The 24,790-nt window shown below is 42.6% G+C and overlaps 1 protein-coding gene across 7 annotated transcripts in view; it reads left to right on the top strand.

The window, feature by feature from the left end:
• Window positions 1-24,790, top strand: part of ANKS1B (ankyrin repeat and sterile alpha motif domain containing 1B) — a 287,292-nt gene that overhangs the window by 142,530 nt on the left and 119,972 nt on the right. For all 7 annotated transcript variants that reach the window (XM_082256755.1, XM_082256753.1, XM_082256757.1 and 4 more), the window contains exon 2: window positions 13,741-13,883. In XM_082256755.1, the coding sequence (XP_082112881.1) occupies window positions 13,797-13,883 (87 nt within the window). In that variant the 5' untranslated portion in view covers window positions 13,741-13,796. The remainder of the gene's footprint in view (window positions 1-13,740; window positions 13,884-24,790) is intronic.

Raw genomic sequence — 24,790 nt, 5'->3', positions numbered from 1 at the left:
TCTCCCCTGCCCCAAGGCAAACCCCCCATGTTGAGGGCATGTGGACTGGTATGGTTCAGGAGGGGGAGGGCTCTCGCTCGCCCCCTCCCTTTTCTGACCTGCCAGGCTACATGCTCAGGTAAGGGTCTGGTTTTGGATTTTGGGGGGGACCCCACGCCATTTTTTTGCAGATTTTTTTTAAATTATCAGCAATTTTTTTTTTTTACTTTCAGATGATGCTCCTTAACCACCTTAACCGCTCCCTACCCTCAAGGAGCTTACAATCTAAGGTCCCTAACTCACATTCATGCATACATAGTAGGGGCAATTTTTATACAGAATCCAATTAACCTACCAGCATGTCTTTGGAGTGTGGGAGGAAACTGGAGTGCCCGGGGGAAACCCACACAGGCACAGGGAGAGCATGCAAACTCCAGGCAGGTAGTGTTGTGGTTGGGATTCGAACCAGCGACCCTCTTGCTGCTAGGTGAAAGTGCTAACCACTACACCACTGTGCCGCCCAGCTCTATTGAGATGTGTTGTAAGAATGACAGGAAGTGACAGTAAATATCGCTAATGAGGTGTAAGTGTTGGAAGAAGGACAGGAAGAGACTCTCTCTAATGAGGTGTAAGTGTTGTAGCAAGGATAGGAAGTAAAGGTAAATCTCTCTAATGAGGTGTAAGTGTTATAGCAAGGATAGGAAGTGAAGGTAAATCTCTCTAATGCGGTGTAAGTGTAATGACAGGAAGTGAAGATAAATCTCTCTAATGAGGTGCAAGTGTTGTAAGAAGGACAGGAAATGAAGGTAAATCTCTCTAATGCGGTGTAAGTGTAATAAGGACAGGAAGTGAAGATAAATCTCTCTAATGAGGGGCAAGTGTTGTAAGAAGGACAGGAAATGAAGGTAAATCTCCCTAATGAGGTGTAAGTGTTGTAAGAAGGACAGGAGGTGAAGGTAAATCTCTCTAATGAGGTGCAAGTGTTGTAAGAAGGACAGGGAGTAAAGTTAAATCTCTCTAATGAGGTGTAAGTGTTGTAAGAAGGGCAGGAAGTGAAGGTAAATCTCTCTAATGAGATGAAAGTGTTCTAAGAAGGACAGGGAGTGAAGGTAAATCTCTCTAATAAGGTGTAAGTGTTGTATGAAGGACAGGAAGTGAAGGAAAATATCTCTAATGAGGTGTAAGTGTTGTAAGAAGGACAGGACGTGAAGGTAAATCTCTCTAATGAGATGAAAGTGTTCTAAGAAGGACAGGAGGTGAAGGTAAATCTCTCTAATAAGGTGTAAGTGTTGTATGAAGGACAGGAAGTGAAGGAAAATCTCTCTAATGAGGTGTAAGTGTTGTAAGAAGGACAGGAAGTGAAGGTAAATCTCCCTAATGAGGTGTAAGTGTTGTAAGAAGGACAGGAGGTGAAGGTAAATCTCTCTAATGAGGTGCAAGTGTTGTAAGAAGGACAGGGAGTAAAGTTAAATCTCTCTAATGAGGTGTAAGTGTTGTAAGAAGGGCAGGAAGTGAAGGTAAATCTCTCTAATGAGATGAAAGTGTTCTAAGAAGGACAGGGAGTAAAGGTAAATCTCTTTAATGAGGTTTAAGTGTTGTAAGAAGGGCAGGGAGTGACAGTAAATCTCTCTAATGAGGCGTAAGTGTTGTAATAAGGACAGGAAGTGAAGATAAATCCCTCTAATGAGGTGTAAGTGTTGTAAGAAGGACAGGACGTGAAGGTAAATCTCTCTAATGAGGTGTAAGTGTTGTAAGAAGGAAAGGAGGTGAAGGTTAATGTCTCTAATGAGGTGCAAGTGTTGTAAGAAGGACAGGAAGTGACGGTAAATCTCTCTAATGAGATGAAAGTGTTGTAAGAAGGACAGGAAGTGAAGGTAAATCTCTCGAATGAGGTGTAAGCATTGTAAAAAGGACAGGAAGTGAAGGTAAATCTCTCTAATGAGGTGTAAGTGTTGTAAGAAGGACAGGAAGTGAAGGCAAATCTCTTTAAATGAGGACCTAGATAGCGGTGTAAACCCCACATAGGTTTTGATACTTCCGCACTCTATCCAAAACAAAAAAAAAAGTTCTCAGCTTTACTCTAACTTGTGCGTTGTCACTAGGATAGGTTAATTTGCAGAAAAGTAGAAGCAGAGTTGTTGTTCAAATAAATAGATTTGGCTCTACTTTGAGTACGTTTGCTTGCTTTTTTAGAGAATTGGTGCATTTGGATTCTGAAGCTGTTTCTCACGCTCTGCTAGCTAGCAGGAGAATTATTTTCCTTCTCTTTTCAGAACTGAGGCTAAACTCTTATGTTTCCTCTTCGAGTCGCCCCATTTGCCTCCCACAATGAGACTGGCGAGGAGGCAGATTCAGAGTTCTTTTGAAAATAATAAATTATGTGATCATGAATTTTGCATTTCACATTTTGCAGTCCTTATATGCCTGCGAGAAGTTCAGACAGCAGACGGGAGAAGTAAGAAGGGACATGAAAGATAAATAAATTGTGATTTTATTCTGGAGTTATTGTAAAGTATACATACAGTTGGAAAAAGGAGAGGAGCAGCCAGGTTTGGGCCCCTTAACTTCATAAGCCCAGGAGCAAAACTATATTAGTAATAACTACAGGTGCAGTCCCCCTTTCTATGTGGAGACACCTTTTTAGTACTTCTCATTGCCCACCATTCAACCCCACCCCTGCCCACTAGTGCAACCCTAGTTCTGCCCTTCTCCTGGTCTCCCGCTCAGAAAGGCGAGGACTGGGAATCCTGTGTCCTGAGGGGCAAACACAACCAAACTAGCCATTTCATGGTAGGGACTTTCAATGAGCTAAAGAAACTTCCTTGTGGCAATCAGTCACATACCTCCCAAAGTTTTAACTTGAGAGTGAGGAACACTTCAGGGAGGCAGTATGCGTGCCACGGCAAAAAGTGAAAAGTGGGTGTGACCAAATTGTTAACAGTGGGAAAGGCTTAAAGAGGAAGTAAAACTCCCTCCCAGTGTTACAAATCCCCCCCCCCCCCTAAATTTCTCCTCTCAGAAAAATTTTCTTCGAGCACAAATACCCCCCCATCCCCCTCCTGGCACAAATCCTCCCCCTCCCAGCGTAAATCCTTTCCCCACTTTTAGCACAAATCCTCTCCCCCAAATCCCCCCTTCCAGCACAAATCTTCTTCAAACATCACCCCTCCCAGCACAACTCATCCCAGAGCAAACACCCCCAGCACAATCCTCTTTCCCCCAAATCCCCCCTCCTAGCACTAATACTCTCCCTACTTCTAACACAAATCTTACCCCTCCCCTCATCCTGGCATAAACGTTTCTTCTGGGATTTGATCAAAATTCCATTATCCCTCAAATCTGGGCTGAGTCCCAGAGCCAAATGCCAGAACAGCTTCTGGCACCTTGCTCCACTAACCTGCCTGTCAGGCGTGCCTTAGTGCGGGCACCAAGGCAGGATCTCTTGTGGGGTTCCCAGACGCCATGATGGCCCCTCTATGGCAGCTGGCATCTCTTTAGGGGGGGTAGGAGGATATATACTGGGAGGGGGTTAAGGGAGGTCAGACTTTACATCCAACCCCCTCTTCTAGCACAATTTCTCTCCCCTTCCAAAGCACCCCCCAGCACATATTCTCCCCTCAAATCACTCCTTGCATTTAACTTTGTTACCTGTGACCTACACTCCTTTCCCAACCACTGTGTTCTCCCCTTCCCAGGCACTGTGTTCTCTTTCTTTCCAGTCACTGTCCTCTCCCTCTTCCCAGTAACATTTTTTTTTCCTTTTCCCAGTCACTGTTTTCTTCCTCTTCCTAGTCATTGTCTTCTCCCCTCTTGCATTGACCTATGATCAAACAGGTTGACGTATAGCTGTGTGCAACTCCTCCCCGGCTCCTCCTCTTGGCCTGTGTACTTGAAATCCTTAGAGCCGAGGAGGTTCAGTCAGTCTGCAGTAAGTTATTATACAGGCTGCCGTCAAGGAGAGATGAGGGCTGCCATAGTGAGTGTGTAGGGCAAGAGATGAGGGGTAGGGATGCCAGGTGCCCACTCTAGCGTGCCCATTTAAGAAGCATTAATAGAGCTGATTGCTGGAAATTTGTCTGATACTGGGATCCTGGATTTAGCCCTGGACTCGTGGGACACCGGGGCTTTAAATCAAATCCCGGGATGGTCAGGACATTTGGGATGTATGCAGTCATATATTTAAAAAAGAATAGCGCGCAAATGCAAAAGAAATTACTACCAAATCTGAAGACAATCCATAAATAAAAATGGGGATTTGGTCCCACCATATGGCCATATCGTGCTCAAGCCCACTACTGCGTCAAAGTACCCCATTATCAGTGGGTCCTACACTATCCATGAAAAAGAGATGAATCCAGCCTTTCTAACCCTTGGAGATAATACTCCTTGCTGGGAAGGATGTGCAGTCATATAACATTTCAGAGCTGAGAAGAAGGTTGGTGGGGGAAGAATTCCTTATGTTAGAAGCTGTGTTCCCAGATCTGAACAGGGAGCAGGTAGTGCTCCAAAAGTGAAATATCTCCATTTATGGCACTTTTCCACTGCAAGTACCGGCTGGGCTCTACTCGGCCCTGCTTGGCCCGGTTTGCTTTTCCACTGCTGGTACCGCATGGTACAGTGTTGGAACGGTTCGGTACGGTTTGGTATAGTTTGCTTTTCCACTAAAGTAGTACTAAAGTTAAGTGGGTGGGATAACCAGGATTGTCTGACCAATCAGTGGCTAGTAGTGACTGCATGCAAAGGATTGTGGGATATGGTACCGGTATGGTACCTCTTGGAACCACAATCAAGGTGGTACTGTTTTAGAGAGCCGTACCGTTCGGTTCCATGTAGTAGAAAAGCACCGCCGTACCGTACCAAACCGTTCCTACACCGCGCCATGCGGTACCAGCAGTGGAAAAGCACAAAAGTGAGCCGAACCGTTCGGTTCCATGCAGTGGAAAAGCCCCATTGGGAACACCTTCCCAGCATATCTTAATAATAACAGTCTAGGGGGAAAGGCCCTTCTTACCCTCATCAAGTCCTCCCCTGTCCTCAGCTCAATTCTCTCTTGGTTTAAAGTTTTGGGCTCTGGAGCTGCAACATAGACAGGAAGCATCCATGACTTTGGGTAGCCTGAATTTCATTGATAGGCAGTGCTTTTCCCCAGATAGATAGGGTAGGATTATGGAAGACATTACCAAGCTAGGGAACTGTCCCTTTGAAAACCTTCTGCCCCCCTTTCCTTCCTGGTTTTTGTGGTTTTATGCATTGACTTTTATAGACAACTACCACTACACTAAAATCTTTTAAACAACTTCTAAATGATTGCATTTTTTATTTTAAAAAAACCAGTATGAAGTAGTGGTGAAACAAAGAACTTGTGGGTTTAACCAATCATTCTTTTGTTAATTCTGTTATTTCTCTTTGGTTTGTGTAATTGGGTGCATGGTAGGGGTGTGTTTTACCTCTAAATGTCCTTCTTTTTCATCTTAGAAAGTTGTGAGACATGGGTTACCTTTAGAGCCTAGTCTTTCCAGTTAGCAACCACTGCTTCTTTAACTGTTTTTATCATAAATGGAGCCCCAGGGCAACATAGAGTGAAATTCCCTGCCCTCCATGTCATTTATCACTGCAGTAGTACACTGTAGTAACTTTAAAATATTGTAAATAGGGGGAAAATTCATAGGAAAATCTTAAAGGAAATGTATACTTAAAATGTATTGTTTGCTTTACATTTTTTTATTATAACATTTTTTAAACATGTTTTTCTTTTAGTCATATAAATATGAACTATTGTGTAACCTGAAAAGGAGATAAATGCAGTGTGTGCTGTGCCCTTAGATAAATCACAGTGCTCTGGGAATCCTTCAGCCAGTAAAAAATTATTTTTTTTGTAAGTAGCTCATCATTTTTATAGCAAACATTGCTTCCCTACATTCCACTTAATTCATAAAGTTTGACCACGATTCAACAGCTTACTTCTCATGAGGGATATTCCCAATTTATGCCCATATGGAACAATTTATTATTACCAGAGTTAGCGAAACGTAAAAGCTTTGACTCATGGAAAAGGGCTGGAATTGTTCTAGTCCACCAGCTTTTTGATAAAGAGACTATGGGGGTTATTTATTAAAGCTGGAGAGTGCAAAATCTGGTGCAGCTCCGCATAGAAACCAATCAGCTTCCAGGTTTTATTGGCAATGCCTAATTGAACAAGCTGAATATAGAAGCTGATTGGCTACCATGCAAAGCTGCACCAGATTCAGAGTGCTCCAGTTTTAGTAAATCTCCCCCTATACAACCATTTATTAAATTGGCCAAGAAATACCATCTATCTAACAAATTATTTTTCCAGTATCCGCAGTTGCGGCATGCTCCACAGAGCGACTTTCCCATTAAAATATAATCCTTCTATAAGTTTAACCTTAGCAGTATTCACAAGGAGTTCCAAACAGGGACTTATTAGTGATATATATTCCTCCTTACATACTACAATTAACGCTAGTGCACAGGGTGGTAGTCTTGAACAGTTGTGTAGGGATTTGGAGACTATTAGTGATGAGGAATGGAAGCAAGCTTTGGAGAATTCGACCAGAGTCTCCCTATCCTCCTCACAGTGTCTGACCCAGCTATTTATCATTCACAGGTCTCACTATATACTCACAAAAACGACATACTTGGGGCAAAGCAACTACGCCAAACTGCCCAAGATGTACTACCGAAACGGGCACACTTATACATATGCAGTGGCGTTGGTTAAATGAAATCGGTATTGGGAATATATATTTGATACCCTAAATACACTAAGCTCTACACATGTTCATGCAGATTCAAAAATAGCTCTGCTAGGGATTATATCAGAAGGTATTCTTCTCCGACCTGTATAACGCATGCGATGAGGTTGCGGTCTATGTATATAGCCCGCAAACTAACACTTCAGAAATGGATATCAAACTCCCCACCAACAATTGCCCGATGGGTTGATGCAAATAATATTAATTTAAGAAGGGAGGAATTGACATATAAACATAGGAAAAGCCCAAAAAAGTTCCAAAAAAATTTGGTCTCGATGGCTAGACTCCAATTTGTTCAAGTAAATATGTTGAGCCTATTGATAAGCAGACTGAACGTTAAAAGAGAGATACATATCTGGCATGGGATAGTAAAACATATTTCCTGTTAAGATGTAAATGTTAAACTGAACATAATGGCCAGTTTTACTATGTAGCTGAATATATATATATATATATATATATATATATATATATATATATATATATATATATATATATATGAAGAGCGCAATCATTAACTCACTGATTAAATGTAAGATTGTAAGTTACAATGATTGCACAATTAGGAAGTGGCATAGTCTATATGTAATCCTTTTTTTTTTTCACTCTTTGTGAGTTCTTAATGTAAATTCAAATGTTTAGTGGGTATGTATGGTATGTATTAATTTTGTTGTTTAATGTAAAAAAAAAAAAATCTATAATGAAAAAAGTGTTTGATTAAAAATAAAAGTATGTACAGTGGGTATAGAAAAGAGTCACCCACCTTTAAAATAATCACAGTTTGTTGCTTTGCAGCCTGAAATTAACCACTTAAGCCCCGGAAGATTTTACCCCCTTCCTGACCAGGGGGTATTTTGCGATTCGGCACTGCGTGACTTTAACGGACAATTGCGCGATCGTGCGACGCTGTATCTAAACAAATTTGGCGTCCTTTTTTTCCCACAAACAGAGCTTTCTTTTGGTGGTATTTGATCACCTGTGCGATTTTTTGATCACGCGCTATAAACAAAAAAAGAGCGTAAATTTTGCAAAAATAGCAATATTTTTCACATTTTTTTATATGAAATTCCCCCCCAAAAAAATGTAAAAATCAAAATTTTTTAACATTTTCGGCCAATTTGTTTTATGCTACCTATGTTTGGTAAAAAAAATCGCAAAAAGCGTATTTTGATTGGTTTGCGCAAAAGTTATCGCGTTTACTAACAAAGGGAAAGATTTTTGTCATTTTTGTTGTTTTTTTTTTTAACGCGTAATGGCGGCGATCTGCGATTTTTTTTGCGGTACTGCGACATTGCGGCGGACAGATCGGACCCTTGACTGACATTTTTGCCACTTTTGGGGTTACCAGTGACATTTCTACAGTAATCAGTGCTATACATATGCACTGTTACTGTAAAAATACACTGGCAGTGAAGGGGTTAACTTTTTTTGAAAGGGAGGGGCTATGTGTGTCCCTAGGGGCGTGCTTTCTACTGTGATTGGCTGTGGCTTCAGATGTATGAAGAGTGATCAACGGTTCTACATAGTAGAACCGTATAATCATCCTTCATACACAGGGGAGAATGACAGGCAGCTTGTTTACACAAGCCGCCTGACTTTCTCCCTCTCCCCCGCCGATCGCAGAGTGACCGGCGGACATCGGGTCCGCCGGTCACATGCTCGGGGGGTCCGTGACCACGCGGGAGCGCGCCTCCGGGGGCGCGTGCTCGCTCCCTAGACCCTCACAAGCTAGTGACGTAGCCCTACGTCACTTTGCCTGTGAGGGGCTGACTGCCGACGTAGATCGGCGTTAGGCAGTCGGCAAGTGGTTAAGACGGACACAGTTTTTGTTTTATCCAGCTGTATTTATTAGTGCAACTTATAACATCCACGTGAAAGATATAAGATATGTCAGAAAAAAAAAAATTAAAAACAGAAGTACTGAATTGGAAAAAGGATCACCCCCTTATGTCAGTATTTTGTTGAATGACCTTTTGTTTAATTGCAGCCTTTAGTCTGTTGGGATATATATTTCTACTTTTTTTTATATTATATATTTTTATTAAATTTTTCAAAACACATACAAAGTAAATATATCTCTACTAACTTTGCACATCTAGACTTTGCAATATTTGCCCACTCTTCTTTGCAGAACTGCTCAAGTTCAGTTACATTTGATGGTGACCATTTGAGGACTGCCGTCTTCAAGTCATTCCACAGATTTTCAATGGGGTTTAAGTCTGGCCTCTGACTAAGCCATGCAAGGACATTCACCTTTTTCTCCTTCAACAACCGTGTGGTCATTTTTGCTGTGTGCTTTGGGTCATTGTTAAGTTGAAAGGTAAACCCTCTTCCAATTGACAACTTTCTGGCAGAGGGCAGCAAATTTGTCTCAAGAATTTGATGGTAGTTTTCCCTATCCATTTTAGGGACAAGTGCTCCAGTCCCTGCTGCAGAAAAACACCCCCATAACAGGATTTTACCACCTCTATGCTTTACTGTAGGAATGGTGTTATTTGTATGGTGAGCTGTATTGGATTTCCACCAGAAATTTTGTTTGGTGTTGAGGCCAAATAGTTAAATTTTACCTCCACCTTAAATGCACCTTGAAGATTCTGAGGCTACATGGAAAGTTGTATTATGGTCAGATAAGACTAAAACTAAATGTGGTTGAAGAAGAAAAAGGTGAATGTCCTTACATGGCCTAGTCAGAGCCTAGTCTTAATCCCCATTGAAAATCTGTTGAATGACTTGAAGACTGCAGTCCGCAAACAGTCACCATCAAATTTAACTGAACTTGAGCAGTTCTGCAAAGAAGAGTTGGAAAATATTGCAAAGTCTATATGTGCAAAGTTAGTAGAGAAATCTCAATTAAAGGCTGTAATTAAAGCAAAAGGTGGTTAACCACTTGCCTACAGTGCACTTTCACCCCCTTCCTGCCCAGACTGATTTTCAGCTTTCTGCGCTCTCACACTTTGAATGACAATTACTCAGTCATGCAACACTGTACCCATAAAAAATTTGTGTCCTTTTTTTCACACAAATAGAGCTTTCTTTTGATGGTATTTAATCACTACTGGGTTTTTTTATTTTTTGTGCTATAAATAAAAAAAGACTGAAAATATTGTGAAAAAACGCATTTTTCTTTGTTTCTGTCATAAAATTTAGCAAATGAGTAATTTTTCTTCACACATTTTGGCCAAAATTTATACTGCTACTTATCTTTGGTAAAAATAACCCAAATAAGTGTATATTATTTGGTCTTTGTGAAAGTTATAGAGTCCACAAGTTATGGTGCTAATCATTGAAAATTTATCACACTTGACCACACCTGATGTACTGAAGGCCTATCTAATTTCTTGAGACACTAAAAAGTCAGGAAAGTACAAATACCCCCCAAATGACCCCTTTTTGGAAAGTAGACATTCCAAGGTATTTAATAAGGGGCATGGTGAGTTTTTTGAAGTTGTCATTTTTTCCCACAACTCTTTGCAAAATGAAGATTTTTTTTTTTTTTTTTTTACAAATTGACGTATTAACAGGTTATTTCTCTCACACAGTATATGTATACTTGCAACTACACCCCAAAACACATTCTACTACTCCTCCTGAGTATGGCGATACCACATGTGTGAGACTTTTTCACAGCCTGGCCACATACAGAGGCCTAACATCCAAGTAGTACCGTCCGGCATTCTAGGAGCACAAATTACACATATAATTTCCTGACAACCTATCTTTTGAAGGCCTTGGAGCACCAGGACAATGGAAACCCCATAAAATGACCCCATTTTGGAAAGCAAACAGCCCAAGGTATAATTTTTGAGGCATAATGAGTCTTTTGAATATGTCATTTTTTTCCACAAGTTTTTGGAAAATGTGGAAAGAAAATGAAAACGCATTTTTTTTACACAAAGCTGTCCATTTATGCAATATTTCTAACACATAGCATGTACATAGCAAAAATTGCACCCCAAAATACATTCTGCTATTCCTCCTGAGTATGGCGATACCACATGTGTAACACTTTTTCACAGCCTGGCCACATACATAGGCCTATATAGGCCTAACATCCAAGTAGCCCTTTTCACAAAGTTGTCCATTTATCCACTTTAAGACTGGGCCTATTTTTGACACTTGGTGTTTACAAGCTAAAATCATTTTTTTTGCTAGAAAACTGCTTAGAACCCCCAAACATTATATATTTTTTTTTTAGCAGAGACCCTAGAGAATAAAATGGAGATTGTTGCAATATTTTTTATCACACCATATTTGCGCAGCAGTCTTCCAAATGCGATTTGAAAAAAAATCACTTTTTTTAACTAAAAAATAAGAAAACAGTAAATTTAGCCCAATTTTTTCCATAATGTGAAAGATAATGTTACGCCGAGTAATTAGATACCCAACATGTCATGCTTCAAAATTGCGCATGCTCACAGAATGGCGCCAAACATTGGTACTTAAAAATCCCCATAGGCAACATTTTAAACATTTCTGCAGGTTACTAGCTTAGAGTTACAGAGGAGGTCTAGAGCTCAAATTATTGCTCTCGCTTTAACGATCGCGGCGATACCTCACATGTATGGTTTGAACACCGTTTACATATGTGGGCGGGACTTGCGTATGCGTTTGCTTCTGCGCACGAGCTAACGGGGACAGGGCGCTTTAGTTTTTTTTTTTTTTTCCTATTTATTTTATTTATTACTTTTTTTTATTTTTACACAGTTTAAAAAAAAAAAATGTTTTGATAATTTTTATTCCTATTACAAGGAATGTAAACATCCCTTGTAATAGAAATAGGCATGACAGGTCCTCTTTATTGTGAGATCTGGGGTCAAAAAGACCTCACACCTCACAACTACACTAAAAAAGAAAAAAAAAAAAATTGTTGAAAGAGGAAAAAAAAAAAAAAGCGGCCCTTTAAACTAGGCAATGTCTTTTGACGTAGCTCCGGTCCTCCAAGACCATAGAGTCGAGTGAGGGCCATCTTGCCCTCACTCGACTTCCTGTCTCTGAGGATAGTTTTCCCCGATGCCGGCGGGTCCGGTAAGCTGGGAAATCGTCTGGGACGCGGCAGGAGGGGGGGCCCCTTTTCCCCTGCACCGTAAGGATAATTCCGCGGCGAATCCGCCACTGGGACCACCCTTATCTGAAGCCGACCGCCCGCCGTTTAAAAAAATACCGGGGTTATGGGGGCTATCTGCTGCTATAACCCCAGTATTTAGCTTTTAATGGCCGACGCATATAGTCGTTAGGCGGTCAGTAAGTGATTGCATGTATATGGCAAACAGGTGACGATGACTGATGGGGTGACAGGTGACAATGACTGATGGGGTGACAGGTGACGATGACTGATTTGGTGACAGGTGACGATGACTGATGGGGTGACAGGTGACGATGATTGATGAGGTGACAGGTGACGATGATTGATGAGGTGACAAGTGACGATGATTGATGGGGTGACAGATGACAATCACTGACAAGGTGACATGTGACGATGATTGATGGGGTGACAAGTGACGATCACTGATGGGGTGACTAGTGACGATGATTGATAGGGTGACAGATGACGATGACTGATGGGGTGACAGTGATTGATGGGGTGACAGGTGACGGGCGATGGTCACTGATGGGTGACAGGTGACGGGCGATGGTGCACGGCGGTACTGATGGCAGTCTCTGGTGACCGGTAAACTTTAGGCTACGTTCACATGTGAGCGTAGCGATCATGGGCAGAATCAAAAAAGGTACAAGAGCTTCTTTGGGGCGTCATGCGTTGTTTGCGCGATGTTACCGCGATTCGGCAGGTGGAAATCGCGGCATCGCACAGCGTTTGGGGTGCTATTGCAAATCACGGGCAACGCACATGCGTCCCGCAATTTGCAATGATTTCCGGATCGCGGGCAGAATTGCGGTGATTCTGCCCGCGATCGCTGCGCTCACATGTGAACGTAGCCTTATGGGTGTCAATTTCTGGGCACTGATGAGGTAACTGTTGGGTGACAGGTGACATTGGGGGGGGCTGAGGCCTGTGTGGGGACATTTATTTGTGTGATTTTTACTTTTGCAGGTACACAGAGCAGTAACTCACTGTTTCTAGCTCTGCTCTCCTCACACTGGAAGCTGTGTGAGGGTAGAAGAGCTAGTAACAGTGAGTTACTGCTCTTTGTTTATATTTTGTGATCGGCTGTGAATGGATTCACAGCCGATCACATAGTAAACAGTCACTGTCAGTGACTGTTTACTACTGCCGGTGACAGCTGTGTTCCTACGGAACACAGCGCCACCGACATGACCGCGCTGCGCGCTCCCGATCGCGCATGCGCGGTCATCTACCGGGCTCCTCTATTGTTTCCAATGACACAGCCGATCACGTGAGAAACAGCCATGCCCATTGGCTGGTTCCCCCTGCCGGTGACGGGGGGTGTCCCGGGGACACCCCGACACCGACAGTGCAGGGCGGCGCGCACACGATCGCGCGCCTGCCCTGTTTTCTGGGATCACGTCATATGACGTCTTCTCAGGATAATGGTCGCACCGCTCCGCCGTCAATTGACGGCAGGCGGGAGGCAAGTGGTTAAACAAAACCCTGGCATAAGGGGGTGATCCTTTTTCCAACACAGTGATTCTGCTTTTGACTTTTTTTTCTGACATGGTGTTATATCTTTCACTTGGATGTTATAAGTTGCACTAATAAATACAGCTGGATAAAATATAAACTGTGTCTGTCTTCTATTCAGGCAGCAAAGCAACAAAATGTGATTATTTAAAAGGGGGGTAAAAACTCACATTTCATAAATAACAAAATTGATCCAAAAAACTGTATAGTTTCCCTCCTACTTTCTTGGTGCATTGCAAAACCCCACTACTGTTTTTGTGCAAAAGTGGTGGTTTGACCCGCAGTCTGTGTTACCTTCCTTCATAGGCCACAATGACCAGCTCCACAAGTATGTCAGCCATATACCCAAAATTTATATCACTAATATATTCCTCTTTTTCTTTTCAGTCACAAAATCCGCAAAGCTGTATCCGACTGGTGGATCGCTCGATTTTTCCCACATTATGATGCAAGGTGATGGACGGAGGAGAAGAAATGAGAATTATTTTGATGATATACCAAGGTCAAAACTTGAAAGACAGATGGCTCAGGTAAAACACATATAATAACATAAGCTTTTGTTATGCTTGTGTATTCAACTCTAGATAATAGAATGTAACGGCATTCGAAGAAATACATTTTAGGTATGTTTTAACCAGTACATAATGCAATTGAAGAGTTGATGTTTTTGTATCTAGACTTTACATCTCAAAGTAAAAAAAAAGGACACGGTAGAACTGTCCTGCCCTTGTTATCCTCTGATGAATTTACATATTTTATGTTAACTGGCCTCAGCTTCTTCTCTCTGTGATTGTTAGGAGGTACGACAGATTAGTTCTTTGTGCTAAACCACGTTAGATTGCTTTTATTGGTTTCAACATTTTAGCACACATATAAAAGGTTTGGGTCTGCACTTCCTCAACTGGCCTTCAAAAGTTCTTTGAATTTCCGAGGAATTCTTGAGAGATAAAAGTGACATCTAAAGTTAGCCTTAGATGATTTGTATTTTTTTCTTCAGCCAGCGAGTGTAGTTAAAAATCAAATTAATATTTGATTTCTGTCGACCAGGACACATGGATTAAAAGGCCGAATTTCGATCCACATATGACCAACTTTAGATCCACAAGGAAAGATTTTCCAGATTTCCTTCACCGATAAAGTAGTCAAGATTTGCAAACCATTGTAATTATCCAGTGCGGTATAGTTAAAACACAGTACCTGAGCACATTAACTGGCACCCTGAGAATAAAGTAAAGACAATACAATTTGTGTGAAATTGCTTTTTTTTTTTATTAAAGAGAACTGATAGTGTATGTAACATCTTTTTTTTTTTCTCTGGCCAAAAAAATGCATCAAAAAGGTATCTAAACCTTAACAGTGCACTTCTTATATTTGGTCCCTTTCTCTATACAAAGCCTCTTTTTGGGAGTTTGTAGGCAACCAAAGGAAAAGATATCCATATATATGCATTTAGTTGAAAAAAGTTTTACATTTTTATTTACATCACATATCAAAAAAACAAACCTCCCTATGGTATGGGAGTAATAGAAAAAAGTTGATTATATCATTATATTATAAAAACAGAGAAAATGGTCAACATCACATGATTATACTTCATAGTATGTGATACATCCAGTTGTTGTTTGCTGTCATAGAGGTGAACCCCCACAGTAAACTTCCAACCAGAATCAACCAACACGTTTCGAATGCCAATTTACAATACGCTCTTCCTCAGGGAAGTACCACAAACATAATCACATGTGATTTCATCTATGGCCCCCAGAATTAAGCACAGACCCCAGACAAAGAGGGGGGAATAGGACATATCCCCATGTAGTGGAACTGAGACATTAATCCATTCTTATGTTTCTTCTGAGATACAGCCTCAACCAACAAGCAGGAATGTGCCAGCGTAAAGGACAGTGTTTTAAACATAGGAATTGATTAATATCTCCATTCTGCTGCATGAGGATATATCCTATTCTCCCCTCCTTTTTGCCTGGGGTCTGTGCTCAATTCTGGGGGCCATAGATTAAGTGACATGTGATTATGATTGTGGTACTTCCCTGAGGAAGAACATATTGTAAATTGGCGTTTGAAACGTGTTGGATGATTTCGGTTGGAAGTTTACTGTGATGGTTCACCTCTTTCACAGCAAACAACTGGATGTATCACATATTATGAAGTATATTCATGTGATGTTGACCCTCTTTTTATAATATAATGATGTACACAACTGTTTTCTCTTACTCCCATACAATAGGGAGGTTTATTTTTATGATATGTAATGGAAATAAAAATGTAAATTCTTTTTTCCCAAAGAATTTTATTTAACTTTTCAAAGAAATCGGTACAAACAGTTCTGTGATGGATTGACAAATCAACACAGACCAAAGTTCTAATCAGGCATGATTAGATATACACAATTTAAAGGATCAAAGTTTGAACATAAGCAATTGTAACATCACTTTCAATATTCTCTAACTTTACGTAATTGAGTAACAGAGTACAACAAAGAATAGCAGGTGAATGGCAATAATCCTTTTGTGAAACTGAGAAATCGAGATAGAGCAGGATCTATGTGGTAGTTGTCACCAGACTACCCAAAGTATGGGTCTGGTTTTCTTAGGAGGAAGGGTGGGGGTGAGAGAGCACTTACAAATGTAGGGGGTGGGGGTTTAGGGGGAGCTTAGGGGTGTGGCAAATAGATGGCGGTTCAGCGGTGGGCGAGGGTTGTGTATGGAGAGGGGGTGAGGCAGAGGGGTATCATTCCCTTTCCCTCCAACTCTCTTTAGGGTTGAGGGTTCTGTGGGAAAATGTACATGGTTTGGGAGAATTCCGTGGAATTTGTAAAAGTTATCCAGCAAGCCCAGGTTTTCCTATATTTGGAAGGGGTCTCTTTGGCCTGGTGTATGAGCTTCTCCATTTCTGCAATAGTCTTGATGCGCTTAACCCAGTTGACTAGTGACGAAGGGGAATGTGTGAGCCAGAGAGTAGGTATACAGCACTTCCAGAGCCTGAGCCCACTGATCACTGTCCTCCACCCATGCTGCTCTGCACTTCGGGGATGCTGGGTCTTGCATGCACGAGAGAAGCCACTGGAACATATGGGAGATCAGTCCCTTCCTCTCTGTAGCCCTAATTACTGTATTAAGTGTCGTGGAGTCTGCACTGTGGAGTGGGCCCATACTCTGTTACACCTAAGTCGCATATCGTAACTGTAGGTACTGATAGAAATGTTTATGAGGGAGCTGAAATTCTGACCGCAGTTGCTCATAAGATTTAAATGTGCTGTCTTTAAATAATTGGGCCATGTATACCAGACCTTTACGTTTCCACCCCAGGGAGACCTGTAGTTTGGCCAACTCCGGGTATGCCAGGTTATTCCAGAGAGGGGTATAGTCAAGGAACCCTATTGTTTTTGAGAATTTCTTTAATTCCCGCAACACTTGCCGTAGAAGGACAGCAGTGGGTGCCACAGTTGGCAGCGCTGGAAGCTATAGTTCCAGGTGGGAGGCCGCCGAGAGCTTTGGGTCAGAGCATGTCAACAATTTAGCCCATGGGTCGCCAGAATCAATAGATCCCCACCCCGCCAGTTGTTGAATTTGAGCCGCAATATATTGGGCCGATGTAAAACTTTTTTAAATAAATGTGAATATATGGATATCTTTTTTCTTTGGTTGCCTACAAAATCCCAAAAAGAGGTTTGGTATAGAGTTTGTGTAGGAAGGATGGTGGCAACCATTACCTACATTTCAAGTGATAAGTTATTTCTTTGGTCCCTTTTGGTTTGTTAAATATATATATATACATATATGTATATATGTACATGTGTGTGTATATATATATATATATATATATATATATATATATATATATATATAGTATGTATAGTATGTGAAAATAAATCCTTGCTGATCCTGCCTGTATTGTGTTAGCTGATTACTTGTTATCTGATAACTTCCTGTGCTCTATGCCTGTGCTGAACACATATCAGTTAAATTGTTCACAGCTAGCTCTGGGAACAACACAACATTTACACCCCCCACCCTCTGTTATGGTGAAGAGGAAGGAGTCCTGTAGTCCTTTGCTAAGGTGACAATGCCGCCCCTTGATATACAGTGCAGTGAGTCAACCTTGTCACCCTAGGAGAGGAAATGTGTTACTGGCAGGATTGCCAGGTAAAAATAATGTAGTAAAAGTCTGGTAAAAAACACAGACACACATTTAAGGACTGGTTACCTGCAATTTATTACTTTTTGTTTTTGGTTTTAGATACACTTTAAATTCACAGGTGCTTGATTTGAATGTCAACTTCCAAAATCACCCAAAAAGCAAACCGTGCTTTTATTAACTTAGCCTATGGGCTTAAAAGCTTTTAAAATAGCTACTACAGACTTTAAAAGCTCTTATTTATCTTTCCCCACTGAATTCAACTTTATGTAGACTGTAAAGTAGGTTATTAAAAGTGTCTTGAAGAGGTCTTAATATAAAAAGTCAAGAAATATATGTAAAACTATGGAGGCGAGTTCATATTATTAAAAGCTGATTTTATGACAAGGCTAAAATGTATCCTAAGTGTCATTTAGCAATGGACTGAGGAAATATCATATTATATGCAGCAATGACCATTACAGAGCTCCGCTGATTAGATATTACGGTTTCACCTCTAAAGCTTAACATTACTTTCCTCAGGATATTTTTTAACGGTCTCCAGTAAATGACAATTAAATAGGAAGTTAATGCATATCACCATATAACAGTAAAATATTCACCCTCTAGCTCCTGTAAAAAAAATGTTAAGATAAAGGCATATATAATGAAGAAATTATGCAGACTGTTAGTTGTGTTCTTTTACCACTAAGGCCCCTTTTACACGGGCTTTCCGATCAGGTCCGCTTGTGAGTTTTTCAGGCGGACTTGATCAGGTCCTCCATGCACCCCTATGGAGCAGCGGATGTCAGTGGTGACATGTCCGCTGACACCCGCTGCTATCCTATCCGATCCTGTCCATGAAAACCCCATTTTCCATCCATCTGGCGGGTCGGATAGAACCGGATGAAAACGGACAAGCGGTCCATTTTCATCCGATCTCCCATTAGAGGAGAGCAAGGCTCTGACAGGTCCATCTCAGCACAGTGAGTGGAGACGGACCTATCATCTGCCTGCTCAGCAGGGATCGGCGAATCGATCCCGATGAGCAAAACGGAGTCCGTCGGGCAGAAAGCCCGTGTGAAAGGACCCTTAGGGTCCGTTTTAATTAGTCATGATGCAATTGACTAGAGTATGAAAAGTTTATGCCAGTCCAACAAAATTTTCTTCACCCAGTCAATCATCTATGGCTAAGCAGGAGTTTATAGGATCTATATTGGGTTAACTGGGAACAATTTTATTTAAAAAAAATTAATTTTAACAATTTTAACTGCAAATCGATTTACGTGAGACAAATATTTTGTTGGTACATTAGTATTAACAAACATGCATTAATAAATATGATTACATTTATGAATGTATACAGCAACCAACATATTCAGCTTTTATTCATGCAGAGGTGTTGAGAATGCTCTTCATATACTTCAGCAGGAGCTAGATGTAAAACTGAGTAATCAGCAGTATCAGCGGATCACTCCCCCCCCCCCCCCCCACTCCCATTACCGCCAGAGGTGCTTCTCTCTTGCCTATGCGTTAGCCTAGCCATGCTTTAGCCTTGTTTCCATTTGTGATGGTCTTCACTTAGCACCTTGGTACATGAAAGAAATATGACGCCATGATAATATCATGTTTCAAGATTCAAAATGGCTAAAGGATGGGCTTAACTTTTATCCAGCGGGAGGGGGGGAATTTTTATTTTGCCAACTTACCCAAACATTTGATAAGCATCAAAAAACAATAACAAGTTCCTTCCAATCCTAAGTGTTTCTTAAACCTTTTTTTATTTTTTTTATAGAGTAGGGTAGGGTTACAACCCTTGTACTAACCTCTGCCTAGATCAGTAGTCTCCAGACTGCAGCCCGGGAGCCGGATGCAGACCTTTTATTTGTCTTTATCGGGCCCTTGGAGCACTATTTCTTTCACTAAAACCAGTGATGGAGTGTCATTGCTCCCACTGATACCAACGATGGAGCCCTATTCCTCCCACCAACACCAACGATGGGGTGCTATTGCTCCCACTGATACCAACAATGGGGCACTATTGCTCCCACTGATATCAACAATGGGGCACTATTGCTCCCATTAATACCAACAATGGGGCACTATTCCTCCAACTTAAACCAATGATGGGGCATTGTTTACTTTTGCTGTCGCTGGGACATTTTCTACACCCACTAGCCACAGTCTGGCCCCCCCAAAAGCCTGAAGGAAAAAAAACAGCCCTTTTTTAAAAAAACTTTGGGGATCCCCTTGTCTAGATGTCCAGACCACAAATAGATGTTATGGCTGTGGTGGTTCCATTCATTTATTTTTTTCAGTTTTTTTTTTTTTTTTTTTTTATATATTCACCTAGTGATCCTGCTAATCAAACTCTTCCTTTATGAGACTGACAGTGTTTACTCACTATGCTGTATATATGAAGGAGCAAAATTGTCACCCTAGGACAGGACTGCAAACTAGAGATGCACTGAAATTTTGGCAGCCGAAAATGGTGTTATCTGCATTTTGATGATAAAAAGGTGCCAATAATGGCGCCAAAAACACACATGATTTTACCAGGACTTTACCACAAATTTACTGTGCTTATGGTGTGTTTTTCATAGGTCACGTGACTCATAAACTGCATCAAAAATGTAACACGGGTGCTTTATTGATGCATTCTTGCTACATTTTCAATGCATTTTAATGGGGAGGTGGGTTTTTGGTGCGCTTTTTGTTAACTGATCAAAAATGCAGTAAGCAGGATTTTTAACACCACAATGGAAGCCAATGGACCAGCGTGAAAACATACAAAGAGATAAAGGTATACATTTTTCTTGTGCTAAAGGTGGCGATAATAAATTCATCTTCATTTAAATGTATTTTATTAATTAAAAAGTAGAACATAATAAAATTACATTTAAAAATATATATATATTTTAAAAAAAACTGTTAGTTTCAATTTTTCGGCCAAGTGCATCCTATATTTTCGGTTTCGGTTTTGGGTACCACAAATTCCATTTGGTGCACCTCTACTACAGACTACTCTCTACTTCTCCTCTTTTGCATACCATGGGGAAAGGGCGGGGGGGTCTGTGGTCCACAGAGGTGAACTGGGAAGGAAACAGCCTAAGATAACACTGCACAGTGCACTGGACAGCACTAGATTTCCGGCAGGATCAGCAGATTTTTTATACTTATTAATCAAACCCTTTTGAATGGTATATCAAGCGCACCAAAAATGAGCAAAAAAAAATTATTTTCAATTGTGCACTTTAAGCACAATTTTTGTGTGCCTTAAAAGCTATTGCAGCTAGATCAGAGACTGTCATTGTAAAATGCATTATAAAGAATACTAGTTGCCTGGCTGCTGTTTTGATTCTCTGGCTTCAGTACTCTAGTTTTCATTGTCAGGATTTACATACACTTTAAATGTCTAATTTTTTTTTAAATTATGGTAAAATTAATTTCACTGGTTTAGAAAAGCTCATCTTAAAGTGATACTAAAGTCCCTTTTTTCTTATGTTAATAATAAACATGGTATACTTACCTGCTCTGTGCAGTGGTTTTGCACAGAGCAGGCCAGATCCTCCTCTTCTTCGGTCCCTTACCGGCACTCCTGGCCCCACCCTCCTGCGGAGTGCACCCACAGCAATCAACTTGCTTTAGGGGCACCCAAGCTGCAGCTCCCTGCGTCCATTCAGGGCCCAACTTCGCCTCCTCTCTCTCCTCATTGGCTCACTAACTTTGATTAACAGCAGCAGAGCCAATGGCACCACACTGCTGTCTCAGCCAGTGAGGAGGCAGAGTCCCGGACAATCAAGACACTCCTGCAACATCACTGGATCGAGATGGGGCTCAGGTAAGTATTAGGGGGCTGAGGGGAGCTGCTGCACACAGAAGGCTAGTTATCTTAATGTATAGAATGCATTAAGGTAAAAAAAAAACCTCCTGACTGTACAACCATTTTAAATCAAACGTGTGCTTTGCCCATACAATCCAAAGCAGCGGATTTACCTTACCCTCATTTCCACTGAGCGGTATGGTTCGGTTCGGTACGGTACACAATTTTTGCCGTTTCCAAAGTTGTGAATGGTACCCTAATTCCGAACGGTATCACTTTTTTGGGACCCTCTCGTTGGGGTACCAAGCACAATCGTACCTTACCAACAGGGTGGCGCTACACTCTGCAGAACGTTGATAGGTTGACCATTGGTTCACCACGCCTATCAAGTGACATTGATCACTACTTTGAGTGCCTATCGCCTATCATGTAAGGGTACTGTTGGCGGTGGAAACGCAAGCCTGATCAAGGTGTACTGTTCTGAACCGTACTGAACTGTACCGAACTGAACTGCACCAATCAGTGGAAACGAGGCATTTAATACACCCTTCTCAGCACAATATATCTGCCTTACTTTCACTTCCAAGCCAAGCAAGAGGATATAGATGCACGAGTGTAAATAATTGACTTTCGCCACTATCTATGACTTTAAATATGTCTGGTTCATCCCGCTTAGTCTCTGTAGGTAACCGTTTTTGAAGGGTGGAAGCATTAGTTACCTACCACAAACCTTAAAACATTTTTATTTTAGTGCTGTCTGGGTTAAATCAGACTACGCACATTGTGTGGGAGATGGGCATCAGTTATGATACACGCCAGATAATTTGTGGATTGTCTTCAGCCCTGTGTAAGCTCCAACTAGAGCAACTGAAAGGCAAAGCTTTTTCTCTTTAGTTCATTGATGGACACAGCTTCTGATATTCATAACCATTTGGTTATACTGCCCCTACAGGAGTAGGACACTAGGCAGAAAAGAATTCTGGCTACACCGATGGGCAGTCCCAGGGGGTATACTCCCTCTCTCTGCTATAGCCTAGTCAGGCGTAAGGACCTATTTCCTTGATGGGATTTCGATTAGTGATAGACCGATATCGGTTTTTCGTTGCCGATACCGATATTTTGGCCAATGCATATCGGTATCGGCTGATATGCGTCGATATTTTGAACATTTAAAGTTTTGCAAAAAAACACAAATTTCGACACAAATCTGTTACTTAACATGTTAATGTTTGTTTATTAACGTTTTTAACACTGCAGTCAGTGAAAATTAAACTGCTACAAACAAAAGCTAGACAACAACAAACAGCTAGAAAGTGGATTGGAGGAGTCAGTGGACTACTGCTGCAGTAGTGCACTCACTGCAATAATTTTAAATCACTAACTGCAGTCAGTGCAAAACTGCTAGAAAAAAAGCTAGATAGTGGGGAGTTAGTGGACTACTGCAGTAGTACACTCATTGCAATCATTTTAAATCACTACTGCACCTCACATTATTGCAGCAGTGAGTGGCGCACTACTGCAGCAGTAGTCCACTGACTCCAATCCACTGTCTAGCTTTTTTTCTAGCAGTTTTGCACTCAGTGTGGCTGGCACCCTTTGGTGGGTGGCTGGCACCCTTTGGTGGGTGGCTAGCTGGCACCCTGTGGTGAGTGGCTGGCTGGCACCCTTTGATGGGTGGCTGGCACCCTTTGGTGGGTGGGTGGCTGGCTGTCACCCTTTGGTGGGTGGCTGGCTGGCACCCTGTGGTGGGTGGGTGGCTGGCTGGCACCCTTTGGTGGGTGGGTGGCTGGCTGGCACCCTGTGGTGGGTGGGTGGCTGGCTGGCACCCTCTGGTGGGTGGGTGGCTGGCTGGCACCCTTTGGTGGGTGGCTGGCTGGCACCCTGTGGTGGGTGGGTGGCTGGCTGGCACCCTTTGGTGGGTGGGTGGCTGGCTGGCACCCTTTGGTGGGTGGCTGGCTGGCACTGTGGGTGGCTGGGTGGCTGTCACCCTTTGGTGGCTGGCTGGCTCCCTGTGGTGGCTGGCTGGCACCCTGTGGTGGGTTGCTGGCTGGCACCCTTTGGTGGCTGACTGGCACCCTTTGGTGGGTGGCTGGTTGGCACCGTGGGTAGCTGGCTGGGTGGCAATATCGGTAACCGCCGGGGCTGATTCCGATATATCGGGAAAGTGCATATCGGCCCTCGATATATCGGTGTTGCCGATAATCGGTCGATCCCTGATTTAGAAAAAACATTTTTTTTCTCCTGGAGATCTACAATCAGCTGCTGGACTGGGCAACGGGCTGGATGATCAAGATCCAGTGGTCACCCCAGTCTGGCCAGCGAGTGCGGGCAGACCTCAGCTCCGCGCTAGGTCTGCTGCAACATAGCCCTACTGGACGGGGGCTGGCCTGCGAGTTAAACGCCTCACGAGGTCACATAAGACCGGGTCTCGGCTTGAGTCGCAGCATTCCTCCTGACAGACAGCCCCCCATTTAGATGGAGAGTGGTCTGTCTGGAATGGTCCCCGTCTGGTTCCTTGTATGGTGAGTAGCTGTCCCCCCTTTCCACCTGGAGGATTTTGGGGTGGATGGTGGGACCCCTGGGTTCCCCTTCTTCCCGCAGGAACCCCCCCTTGCCAATTCCGTCATCCTGCTCCCCCTTCACGCTGAGGCTATTTGGATGGTCTTGTCACTTTCCTGGGATGGGGCAGGGCACTAACTGGTAATGGGGGTCAGGGTCTTGTGGTTTGTTATTGGAAATAGCAGCGGCCATGACAGTGGAGCCCTGTGGGTGGCGATTTCGGAGGTGGGAGCCCCTCCACATCCCCTGGTGATGACTCCTGGATCATTTTACTTACTGATCGCCGCACTGTAGTGCAGATTCTCCTGGGGGCTGAAGGTGCCTGTTTGTGTGGGTGGCGAGTCTGGTGGGGTCCTCTCCCTCTCTGCTGAAGATGCTTGGTGCTTTGTGCCTGGAAACCGGGTGGTGCTGCCAGCGCGTTGGGGGTTGTCCCTTAGCAGTGTTTTACACTTTTTGCGGGGTCTCCCTGGTGACTCATGGAGTCTTTGGAGCACATTTCCCCACCTGATCCCCTCTGTGAGGCTGCAGGGTGCCCCCCGCCTTCCCCTGCCTCGTCTCATCAGATCCTGAATCTGATTCGGCCACCGCGGATGTTGGTTGCCCTGCTGGGTCTGCAACCACACGCCTGGAATCATCTGATAATGAGGTTTCCTCTACGTCTGTGACCATGCACGAAAAGAAGCTGGTGGATGCACTGATTGTATCTCTGCATGAGACCCTAAAGATGGAGGATGCAGCTGAAGCTGCGACAGAGGTGCAGGTGCCCTTTGGCACTCACAAACCATCCAAAGCAGCAAAGGGGTTTCCCGTTCCCTACCTATTTGGCAGAATTTTCTCTAAAGAGTGGGGACGACCAAAGCATCCCCATGGGGTTCCTAAGTGCTTTACTAGGCTTTAACCCTATGAGCAGTCCATTCTTAAGAA

This window comes from Pelophylax lessonae, assembly GCF_965119305.1.
Source record: "Pelophylax lessonae genome assembly, chromosome: 4".
In the NCBI taxonomy this organism is placed as follows: domain Eukaryota; kingdom Metazoa; phylum Chordata; class Amphibia; order Anura; family Ranidae; genus Pelophylax; species Pelophylax lessonae.
The sequence above is the reverse complement of the archived record's forward strand: the minus strand, read 5'-3'. Positions and strand labels throughout refer to the sequence as shown.